The sequence below is a fragment of the Esox lucius genome, chromosome 22 (genome assembly GCF_011004845.1).
Source record: "Esox lucius isolate fEsoLuc1 chromosome 22, fEsoLuc1.pri, whole genome shotgun sequence".
Taxonomy (NCBI): Eukaryota; Metazoa; Chordata; class Actinopteri; order Esociformes; family Esocidae; genus Esox; species Esox lucius.
The window spans coordinates 6530301-6542456 of NC_047590.1; the positions used below are offsets into that span (position 1 = coordinate 6530301).

General features: G+C 44.6%; 1 protein-coding gene across 4 annotated transcripts in view; it reads right to left on the reverse strand.

Annotated features, from left to right (window-relative positions):
- The window catches only part of LOC105022081 (nck-associated protein 5), a 133871-nt gene that overhangs the window by 120022 nt on the left and 1693 nt on the right, over window positions 1-12156 (reverse strand). For 3 of the 4 annotated variants that reach the window (XR_004575132.1, XM_020042388.3, XM_034289612.1), the window contains exon 2: window positions 3464-3572. The exons of the other annotated variant lie outside the window; for it this stretch is intronic. Coding sequence is in view for 2 of the 3 variants with exons in the window: in XM_020042388.3 (XP_019897947.2) it covers window positions 3464-3572 (109 nt within the window). In the remaining variant the exon portion in view is untranslated. The remainder of the gene's footprint in view (window positions 1-3463; window positions 3573-12156) is intronic. 4 annotated transcript variants of the gene reach the window in all.

Sequence of the window (12156 nt, forward strand, 5' to 3'; positions counted from 1 at the left end):
TCCAGAACCAAGAGTCTTAAAGCTAAACAGAACCAGGAGCTTTAAAGCAATCCAAAACAATGAGCCATAAAGCTATCCAGAACCAGGAGCCATAAAGCTATCCAGAACCATGAGTCTTAAAGCTATCCAGAACCAGGAGCCATAAAGCTATCCAGAACAATGAGTCATAAAGCTATCCAGAACAATGAGTCATAAAGTTATCCAAAACCAAGAGTCTTAAAGCCACCTAGAAACAAGATGTGGGTTCAAGTATTTGATTTGTTTCAGATACTTAATATGAGTTTTACAAAGTTTGCTGGTTGAACATGGAACTAATGTAATTAGTCCCAAAAGTGCAAACCCTGCCCAACTGTCACTCCAGACTCAGTCAGAAATTCACAGAAAACGAATACTACGTGAACCCAGCTCTGCCCAGAAACACAACCCTGAGACAAACAGGAAAGCACTCCCACATGCTGTTTATTCAGCAAAAATTCACAACTAACCAGCGAGCGTTTAATCAGTAACGTGGGCCACTTGATAATCAACCCTCCCCTCGCGGAGTGTTTTCAATTTGCTCTTGCTTTTTTATCAATTATGTCTGAGCACGAATGCACGGCTGCACACTCGATAAACAAAAAATGTTGGCAAGAAAGGAGAGGGTGCAGCAACAGAAAACAATAGTGATTTAAGTCGCTATCCTCTGAAGTAGGTTAGGCTGTGTTGACAACCGTTCAGATGGACCAGGGTTTTCGTGACATGTCCTGTTTCCTTTCTCAATAAGCGCTGTGCCCGGAGTCCAAAAACTTCTCACTGACCGCAGGACGCGTCTTCTAATAATTTTAGGTCGGGCTCACTCTATGGTCCGGTACAGGAGGTTGACAGAACAGCCATCGCTCCGACACGGCGTTCTGCATCACTGTATAGTGGCATGACTAAGAGGACTCTCACCTGTAACAAGCAGGCCGACTTCAAAATCCCAAAAATAAATAGGGACAAAGTCAACCCGGAACACAGTTCTGTTATGTAATGCGATGCAGTCCGTGGCCCAGTTATTAGGCTGCTGCTTGTCTGACGCCCTTCCCCTGCAGAATTAAACCTGTGTGGGATTATTAAAGGGTCCTGGATAAGGTCTGCTGGAGTTAATATATGTTCAGTAGCTCATATTCACACTAGCGGTTTGGTTCAGCATGACAATGACCAACACTATCATCAAATAACATGGCTATACGAACATAAATCAAGTGTGTTTAGGTATGTCATTCATAATTACTTATGTAAAGATCCCGTCTAGACCTAAAAGCTCAAGCCAGATTGGTTCATATTTAGGCTACATTGCGAAGGAAATATATATGTCGGGGCAGTGACTAAACCACCTCTATATCTGCTATAAATCACCTAAAACATAGATGGATGTCTCGTTTCATTCGCCGGGGTCATGAAATCTATCCAGATAAGTGCAGAGTGGGTAAATATTTAGCCAAGGCTCCTCTGTAGATGGGTAACATATGGCATTTTGACTCGAAGAAGGTTTTGAAACGTGTTGTCTGGGTTGAAAAGCCTGACCTAGCGGCCATCCACTCAAGATATGTGTTTCCTACAGTGAGAAAAAAAAAGAGAAGCGCATGGACAGAAGTGAGGCGTTAAAACCTTTAGACATGTCAGTACAAAACCGTAAAAATATCTCAGCAAATTGCCAACAAGTAACAACGCACTGTTATAAAAGATACCTGGAACATCCCAACAAAAGAATGCGTTCAAATCTACTGGTTGACCAGTGTTTTTGCTAGAAAGCCACTGCCTTCTCTGTGACCAGATTGATATTGTATTCTGACTGGAGCTGGAAACTGCAGCATGAAAGCCGGGACCGTCGCCAGACGGAATGTCAGAAATGGCGTTTCTTGTTTTTGCAGATGCCTGGAAAAACAAATGTATCGGGAGGCTCATATCCTCTCAGGAAAAGGAGTGTTTACAGGATTTAGTGAGTTTATCTCTGTAACAAAAAAATCCATATCACCAGGGCAGCCCGGAGCTGGACATATAGTACCCTGCCACAGCCGCCCTGTCCATGGGCAATATGTGGTAGAGAAGCCACCAGCTTCGAAGCTACCCACTTCTTCTATCAATCCTACATGGCCCCTCCAGTTTTGTTATAAGCTCAACTCAAGCCAAACCCTTTCACCACTCCTCTAGCCAGCATTCCAATTATTGGTAACACGTCTCTCCACCGTGTCAATAAAGCATTATAAACCTTCACAATTAGTTTTAAATGCAGTGACAATGCAGTGACAATGCAGTCCTAGGTCTGAGACTGACCCAGTTCGGTGTAATACCCTCCAGCTGACTGGAATCTACTGCAGTGGATCTACTGCAGTGGATCTCTTATAGATGACGTGATCGTGTCCAACGCTGAGTCCCTTGACAAATGATGTCTAGTGGTGTTAATAAAACGCATACTCAATGTGCACTGCAGGACAGCCAGATCCAGTCTAAGCTGTCCCGAGAGATGGAGAGCGAGCGAAGGAGGGAGAGAGAATGGGTTCACGCATGACTAGATGAACAGACAAATATTGCTGTATGGCGTGTGTTAAATATGACCCAATTTCAGGTTGGATAATAAACAAGGTCAAAGCGTGTCCAATTAAAGTGATAATTGCCATATTCAACCCTCAGTAACAATGGCGTCTGTTTATTACATAGGGTGTCATAAACACACAGAACCGTCCGCAACGCAGCAAAGTCTGAGAAAATGAAAGGATCAAAGGATCATGTCACACAGCGAGGGAAAGCAAAAGCCTTTATGGGTATATTGTACCTATCAAGGTTTAATCTCAGTCTACGTGCAGGGCAGCCCTTTCGCATTTCATTCCCTTCTGAGAATTGACTTGAAAAACATCCATCCTTTCTGTATCACGAAATAAACTCTGATACCCATAAACCAGGTAATATACGGGGGCTCCTCCAAGCCGAGCAGGGTTGTACCAGGCTGGCCGATCACTGTAGTTCCTGGAACAGCTTCGGACAGAAGCATGTAACACCGGAATACAGTAGCATCGTTTAGCCAAGGCCCCCAGTTAGATCTGTTTGTACTTGACATTCCGAAAGGAGCACTTACTACTGAGTTGACCTTGACTTAACCCTGACAACGAGGTCACGGGTGTAGCTCCCAACAACAGTGGACCTGGTGGACAGATAAGCCTGCCAATCACAATGCACAGCGCTTCACAAACACGGCCAGAGGAGGCTGCTTTCTGTCTCCCCGTCAACTGACAGGGTGTGTTTTGGGCACCAGCTCTGGGTTCAAAGCCGAGTGGTAGCTGTTTGCTTTTAAATACATTAGGTGCACGTGATACTTCCTAACAGTACAGAAAAGCATTGGAAAATGTGAGGAAAAAAGTTACGTCTGTACAGCATGTCTGGTTTGTTCTTCTGTTGTAGCACATGAGAAAAAGAGAGGAGAGCTTGACTTGACCCTGTGACTCACCACCAGGTTGCTGCCCACAGACAGTCTCTTCGGTTGCTGCTTTCTGTCCAGGTGCTGCCCCTCTATCGTTCTCCTCATCTGCCCATCGCCGCCTTGCTCCTTGGGCCCACTGAGGGAGGGCAGGGGAGGGAGGGAGCCGAGGGGGGAGAAAAGAGAGGGGAGAAGCCAAATATCAAACACATTGTCGCTGGTCTTCCTGGTTGGCGTGTGGCTGAAACTGTAGGGAGGCAGGAGTGTGTTAGCGGGGCCATCAACTTTATGGTTGACCAGCTCAGAGTCCTGAGTCCATGCTATATGAAGGCGGCAATGGAACATTCTCTCTCTCTCTCCCTCCCTTTCTCTCCATTCCTCTCTTTCAATCTCTCCCGCCCTCTCCCCTGGCTTCCCGCCCAATCTCACAATTATTTCTTCCCGCCTTCCCTGCCCGCCTGCCTGTCCACACACCGCTAACCTGACAGCGACCGGAAGCGTGGGCAGGGGAGGGAGCCTCTGTCCGCGGATCATCCCTGACTTGACATGATGTTTGCCGTCCCCCTCCCCGGCCCGGTCCGGTGCTTTCACAGGCTTCTCCAAACAGAGCTGGGAACCAGCGCCACCGGCCCAATGGAGGCCATGGGATAAGATAAACACTTCACTTCACGCATACTACTCCCTCACAAAGAGCAGGCTCTGTCCCTCCGCTCAGCCCGGCCACGGAGTAAGCACACAACTTCCTATTCAGTGAAGCACCCGGGTCAAAGGTCGCATAGTGACTGCCAAGGGTCATGGACCTTCTGTCACGAGCGCCATATAGTGTGTAATGTATAGATGGGTTGTGTGTGTGTGTGTGTGTGTGTGTAATTACGCTATGTTACCCCAAGAGCCACTTCAAAAGAGCTAATTTCTCTTTTGATTCATCAGCGACTTGCTCTTGAGTCTGTGTGAATAGCTTTGGGTACTGAATACAATTCATCTCTTTTAGAGCTGAATTATTGTGTGTTGATTCGCCTCACGGACTCCTCTAACCACATCCCCCTGGTCCTAATGTCTCTGGCTGGTCTGTCCCACCCTGTCTGGGACTTCAACAGCTTGAGTCAGTATTCTGCATGCACTGTCTATCTGTCATATCCAAATGTTACCGTCAGCACACTGCCAGACTTAAAATTCCATAGCAGCGCCAAACCTGTTCACCGAAAAAAGCCAAATGACTACTCATCGCTTACACAAGCACTGGCAAAACTGGTTGAGATCACATCATTGCAGCCGGAAACTGGTTGAAATGATGTTGCAATGGTGACTTTTCATCCGTTTCGGATGAGCTATGCGAAGTTCGATCAGTCCATTTCTCCTGCCTTACATCTGACATCACAGGAAGTGGCTCGATGAGGAGGTCATGCCTACCCCGGTTGAGCCGCTGCTACTGAACAAAGTATCCCGCACCAAAGACCTTGAGTTTTGGTTTCAGACAGTGTTTGAAACCATTTAAGATATTTTGCTGCACTGAGCTTGCTTGGAACGACGCAACCAACTGAACTGTCGTAATTCAGCATACCCACCCTTGTCTCTCATTCCAGTAAAAGTATGTGGAATGATTTCAAATAGTATCTGAACCCAGGTCTGGTCATGCCTATATGTGTGCCAGGACATTACTTCAGCTCAACCCATTCCACGTTGGGATTACATTTCAGTTAGGGCCTTCCCTCCAGAGATTAGACTGGATGTAAAGCCGCCACGCTTCCTGCGGGCGCGCTGATAGCGACGGTAGGAAATCGAGAGCAAATGATTAAAATGGATTAACGTTTGAACTTGACTTCCCTGACTCGAAAAATGTCAAAGATTAACCAGTCAAATACAATGACTCCGTTTGGCTTGAAAGTAAGACAAACTCCAACAGAGTAGCTCCACTGAGGAAAAGCAGAACCAGAAGAGAACTGTTTATGCCAAGCAGAGGAAGCCCATGGCTGAGCCGTGGCGCTCACGACCAGGTCACATTATGCTGAATGGGAGGGTCTTATGCTCTGCAGAAGCTCTGATTCTAGTGTGAGTGCGTGTGGAAACAGGTGGTCGACGTGAAGTCGTAAAGCTAAACCAAACACATTCGACGCCAGTTATGAGAGTGGGTGAGGTAGGAAAACTGATAATGTGAAATGACAAAAACGAAAGGGTCGCTCAAAGTCTAGTAAACAGCTTCTGACAAAGTCAAGTTCTGCGTTAGCCCATGTGCAGTTAATGGAGAGCAAATAAACAAGGCATATTGCATGTCTCTTTGCCAGTTTCTTACACCGCAGCCAAATATTAAAATATCACAATAACATACAATATGTCTGCGTTAATGTTTTTCAGAAGCTGCTGGAGTCTCAGAAGTCGGTCAAGGGAACTCAGCAGCCTGATTAGTCTATAGACTACTAGACATTATAGGGCTCTTTTGAGGAGAAACTATGATTAAGTACCTTGCTCAAGGGCACAACTACAGATCGTTTGCCTTTTCTGGCTAGGGGATTCAAACCAGCGATCATACGGTTAATGTCCCAGAATTCAGTAAGCCTAGCCACCCGGGAACGTGTCCAGCGTTTATCTCTGTGCCGCGGCTATCGTCCTTAAACCCAGTCCCGCAGGGGACCCCCGCACACCCCCTCCGTTCCCCAAATGATTTACACCAAACCCAATTACCACCATGTAAAACCAGCCTCCTTTTAGGCGCAACACAGAGGCAACGCCGGCAGACACACGTCTGTGGCCGTGTTACACGCTAGCCCCAGCCAGAAAGACAGTAAGTCAGCCTGTCAGTCAGTAGGGCGGAAGAGATGCAATCAAAAGGCCATGGACAATCCTGACATCTGGGAGTCTTTGTGTGCGGCCATAATTAGATGCTCGGGTGGAGGGGGAGGCGGTTCAGTGGGGCTGAAGAGGAGGGGGAGGCCCTCCTTCGAACATCTGCTAGGGGTGACACCGGGGGTGGGGGGGGGGGGGTGCCCCTGGGGTCACACAGGGGTGGACTAAAGAGGGGGATGATGGGATAAAGGGCGGCCAGGATGGGTCCACTGTGAGAGGATGATCACCCATTCCTTATTCAGAATGTGTATCGTTTTCACAAGACATACACGAACTTCGCACACTGTGAAGACTTGACATGGTGAACACGGCGGGGCCCTGCCGCGGCGTGCGGTCACGTAAGACGAGGAAAGTCCCCCCTGAGGTGTCGGCCGACGCAACAAACAAGTCCGTGCCTACTGTGCCTATTTGCGTTGTTGCGTCTCGTGGAGGAATTCTTCAAAAAGGGCGCGGCTCACTTACACCGTACGTCTCCCCCGCAATCAAAGTAGGAGCGGCGCTCAGTTTTCTGAATGGATTCTTATCACACACTTCACCTAGGTGTTCCACAGTGGCACATCAACTAAAACATGGCGTTTGCCTTGCAAGTGTGTCAGGGAAACCAGTCTCCAGGAATATAGACACTGCTGCCCTTTGTACCCGTACAGATAAGCATTCATCCACCCAACAACCTATTTCTCCACTAAGCAAAGAACCAAACACCAAACACAAGGGGCTCTTTACAGCCGAATAGGTCAAATAGGGATAATTCATCTTTTTTTGTGGCTTGAACTTTGAACTCCAGCACAGTTTTTACTAGGGTGAGTGGGTGGATATCTGGGGGTTTGCCGAATAATTTTACACCTTAAAGCCAGACATCTGTATATCAACATATAAGGTTAATGTAAAAAACAATTATAAATGTTTGATGTGTTGACATTTTGAAGCAATTTCTTTTAAACTCCTGCTTTCTTGATGCTGAGATATTCATTTTTGGTTTCTTCAATGAAATCTGAAGACTGTAGGTGTGGCTTTGTCGAGGTGTGCCATTGAGAATTTTTTGCAGTGTTAGCCACACGTGAGAATATCATTCAGAGTGGCTTTTACTGTTTTATTGTTATCTAATGCTATGGTTGGCTTCTAACAGCTCCAGTCCATAAACTCCTCAGGAGCCAATATACAAAACAACACGGGGACTAGTTCATAATAATAATTTCATATATTCAATATTAGGATATGCTGTATTGTGTGCAACCATACTCATTCTTATGTACACATCAAACATGATGATAAGGAATGACATTTACTCTCATGGCTAATAAAGCCACTAAAATAGGCCATTTCCAGTGAATACTACCCGTGGACTGCATTAAAAAGACCCAGCTGCTGGTGAAATTAATTCATGTTTACGTAGGTAATCCAAACAACATTACATACTTGGCAATTTACACAGCTGGATGAAATTAACCCTGAATGTGTTCTATCCACTGCACTACTGCTTCATATTAACCCTGAATGTGTTCTATCCACTGCACTACTGCTTCATATTAACCCTGAATGTGTTCTATCCACTGCACTACTGAGTCATATTAACCCTGAATGTGTTCTATCCACCACAGTACTGGTTCACATGAACCTAGAATGTGTTCTGCCCACCACAGTACTGATTCACATGAACCCAGAATGTGTTCTGCCCACCACAGTACTGATTCACATGAACCCAGAATGTGTTCTGCCCACCACAGTACTGATTCACATGAACCCAGAATGTGTTCTGTCCCCTTCAGTACTGGTTCACATGAACCCAGAATGTGTTCTGTCCCTTTCAGTACCAGGTCTAATAAACCCAGAATGTTGTTCTGTCCACCTCAGTACTGGGTCAAAGTTGGGTTGTTTTCAGCCAAGCATTTTTTGTGTCTGTGTTCTCATGATAAATCATGAAAACAATAACCGGCCGAATGGCAAATATTTGTAGTCGTGAACATCTGGTCTGGAAGTGCTGAACACATTCTCCATACAGAGCAAGACACACAGGCAGTCAGAGAGAGAAATAGAGACAGACAAAGAGAGAGGGAGAGAGAGAGAGAGAGAGAATGATTCCTGATGGAAATTGCATTTCTATTAACAGTTGTATTGATCACATTTCCACAATGCAATGAAAACCAGAGGAGTGTGGACCATTAGTTCAAAGTAAAGCCATATTAGTGAGGTAGAATGTGTCTCTTAAATTATATATATTTTGTCAGGGACTGGGAAATAGCAAGAAATGTTTGGCAACCAAAACATAAAAAAGCATAAATTCATTCACAATTTTGACTAGAACAAGTTTGCTCATGTTGTTATTTGTTGGCACCTGTTTTAAGCAGGAAGAACAGCTCCATAGGTGTTGGTGTTCAACAGTTCCTATATTTTGTGGACTGTTGTATCATGATATTGCCCTTCCATATATTTATCCGTCCCGAAGACATCCAACTGTCCCAGATATCAAGAATGAATAACGCATCCTAGAACTCGTCTTACACAATGAATAACGCATTCTACACAAGTATTTAACAGTACTGCGGTATAATATAAATTTTTTGCTTTGCAATTTCAGATAATGGCAATAACATAATTGCATTAAAAGAGATATAATGGTGTATCACACTATTTCTTACTCACCCCACATTAGCCTAGATTTGTTTTCAAAATGGGAATGCTGTTTTGAATTCGTGGCTGGGGCAAGTGCACAAATGTCAAAATATGGGCTCTAATTGTGTTTAATTGCGCTACATAGAGAATCATGTTGCCATCTAAATCCCCATGAAATATATTTTTCTATTAAAAAGAAAATATAATTGTTTACAGATATTTAAAGCTGGTGGACAGAAGCAAGAGTAAAAAATCTGCATGTGAGACATGGAACAGATTTTATTTGCTCTTATAATTCCACCATCTTCCACGTGGGAGACAAACGTAGCACTTTTGGCTGGGAAAGGTATTGACTATGTGGTCCTGACAGTCTGCATACATATCCATTGTAACATGAAGCCAACATCATGGGTAAACCCCTTGTCTAGCTATTTAATCTCAACCTTGAGTCAAATGTCATCCCTAGTGTTTGGAATCTGAATAACAACAAACCATCTGTACTAGTTGGAGATCCTAGAGTCTCAAACACGTTTTAATGCGCAAATTACACTAAATCTCAACATCAATCAGGTTTCAGGAAACAGCAGCAACACAAGTTATCAATGAAGTAGCCCAAGACTTAAATTAGGAGTGGCCGTGCCTTGGGTTTTTATGGAACTGTCCAAAAAGCACTTGACATCACATGACGTCACGTTGCAGAGACGACAAGTTCTCCGATGTACAGACACTAAGCAGCCTCAGGTATACGTTGGGTTACACTGAATCACATGTAAACAACCGTTCAAAGGTTTGGTGTCAGACATTTCCTTGTTTTCAATGAAAACACACAAAATGAGTTTGAATAGGAAATAGTGCAAAATCGATAGGAAGTGTAGTCACTGACAAGGTTAGAAATAATGATTTGTTATTGACAGAATGCCAGCTGACTGCTCCTTTCCTAAACTGTTGAACAGTTGTACATATATATTTATATATATTATAAATATTTGAATGATTAATCGCATAATCCTCTGTAGATACCCACAGTTTTAGAATTTGTTCAAATTTGTCCCTAAATCAACAGTTATCCTTTTATATCGCAGTGCATTATGATACAGACATACCACGTTTTTTGTGAACTATGGACAGTGCTTGACTTGAGATTAAATGCCAAGAGCTGTCTTTATCCAAGTCACAACCAGGGTACATTTCTTGCCTCAAATAACCATAATAATGGCAGTATCTATTTGTAGCCCATGTAAATCTAAATAACATTGTGCTCTTGATCTGGGTACCAATCACAATAACTGCTGTTATGCCACGGTAGAAAAAAACACATATCTTCTCTGGAGAGCAGCAGGTTGTGCAGACATCTGATCCAGCACTGAATAACACCTAAGCTTTTCAAGGTGTTGTCCATTGATGTTTACACAAGAACGTGGTTGTAATGGGATTCAAGTGGGGGCCTGCAAAACAGGAGCTTTCCTAATGGATGGTTAGCCACAACCAAATAGTCTTGTCTCATTATTATTAAATGTATCCCGAATTCAACCAAATGCACGAGGGGAACTTCAACCAAATGCATAAGGTAGGGAACTTAAATAACAGTCAAGCGCAGACGGTAGGCAAGATGACTAGAGATGATTATACACAAACATTAATTATGAGGGCATAGTCGAGGGTTGTAGTGCTGCTGGGGTACTCAGTTGTGTCCACTTGCCGACAGCTCAGAACAGTTGTACCAAAGCTGGAGTTAAACTATGGTGGATAGAGTGGGTCCGTCCACGTTCTGACCACTTGTGCTCCCAGACATGCGTAATAGGAAAACGAAAACGTCGCTTGAGTTTTTTAAATGTTTTTTGGAACAGTGGGTGATAGCTACTTTGTACACATCGCTTCTGAAACACCTTGAAAAATACTGGTGAAATAAAGAAAACGTACATTATTCCTTAATTCCTTAATAGTGCACATATCTTCACCGGGGCACTATGGAATACCCCCCACTCCCCACCAAAAAAGCTGTCAGAATGCCAGGAAGTGCCAGTTGGCCCGGGGTGGCTAGCAATGTGGGACATTGATTGGTGCACCCTCCTGCTCCGGGACCTGATTCATTTTCTCTGGGTGTGTGTCCTGTGCCTTGAATAGAGAAGGCCTGAATGGAAAGGAGGTCAGGCTGGAGCCCAGAACCACCCCCAGCCCAGGTCTAGTTTTGTGAATGGTTCATCCAGATTGCTCAGGCAGGGTGCCGAATGAATGGGGAGGATTAATATATACGCACCATTTTAAGGGAGAGCACATCTAAACTACCTCCTAATTCCCAGATCGCTTTTTCTTTTCAATCGCTGAGAGGCAGGGCTAAGCATGATGTGAATGTATAGAAAGAGTGGAGAGAATGAGAGAGACGTCCATCCGAGTGGCACGGCAGCACCACATACAGCCAATGTTGGATGGTCAGACATCTGAGTCCCTCTGCTGGTCGCCCATTGATTCCTGGGCTCTACATTTGAAACATTCAGGTTCACACAAAAGACATTTATAAACATTATGAAAGGTGTTTTGGTGCTATTAAAGTTTCCTTAGTTATTCCAGGTGTGCAGGCATAACATTTAGAAAGATTTGCACTTCCCAACGAACAGGGGGATTTGTCAGGGCTTCTTTGGAAGAGGCCCTTTTGCATAGTGGCCCTGTATCCAAGCAGACAGATCAGACCCACAGCGATTTTGTTTGGTGGTGTCTTTATGTTTATTTTGTCTCTTTTATATCTGTTTTCTTGTTTTCCTTCACACGCATACACGTCCACATTGGCAAATGTTTGCCTTGTATCGCGGCGGCCAATAAATAAAATCTGAAACAAAAGCAGTGCTCCGTGTAGGTCAAAGGCTGTCATTTGGAGAGCATACAGTGTTGACCCCTTACTGCTTTGTCTGTGGATCACCGCAGGCTACAGTCAGGACGTGCCGTTGTTGTGGAGGGGAAAGCCTTAACTGGGTTAAAGCTAGCTACAGTGTTCTCTCAGCAGGGTGTAGAAATTAGAGCTCTATCGGTAAATGTTAGACAGGTCAAGTGCCATAAACAGGTCAGTGCCACAAGCACCTTTACAATTAACTGCAGGCTTTAAGATTAATGAAAAAGGAAGCACGTGACACACCTTTGAGTTTACTGTACGTGTGTGAGTGTGCGTGTGTGTTTCTAGCTAGTAAGCCAGGAGGCTTGGTGTTGGAAAGACAAACAGGGGCAGGATGAGTGAGAAACAACAGGTTGTATACAGAACAGTGACTCCTCCAGGGTTAGGT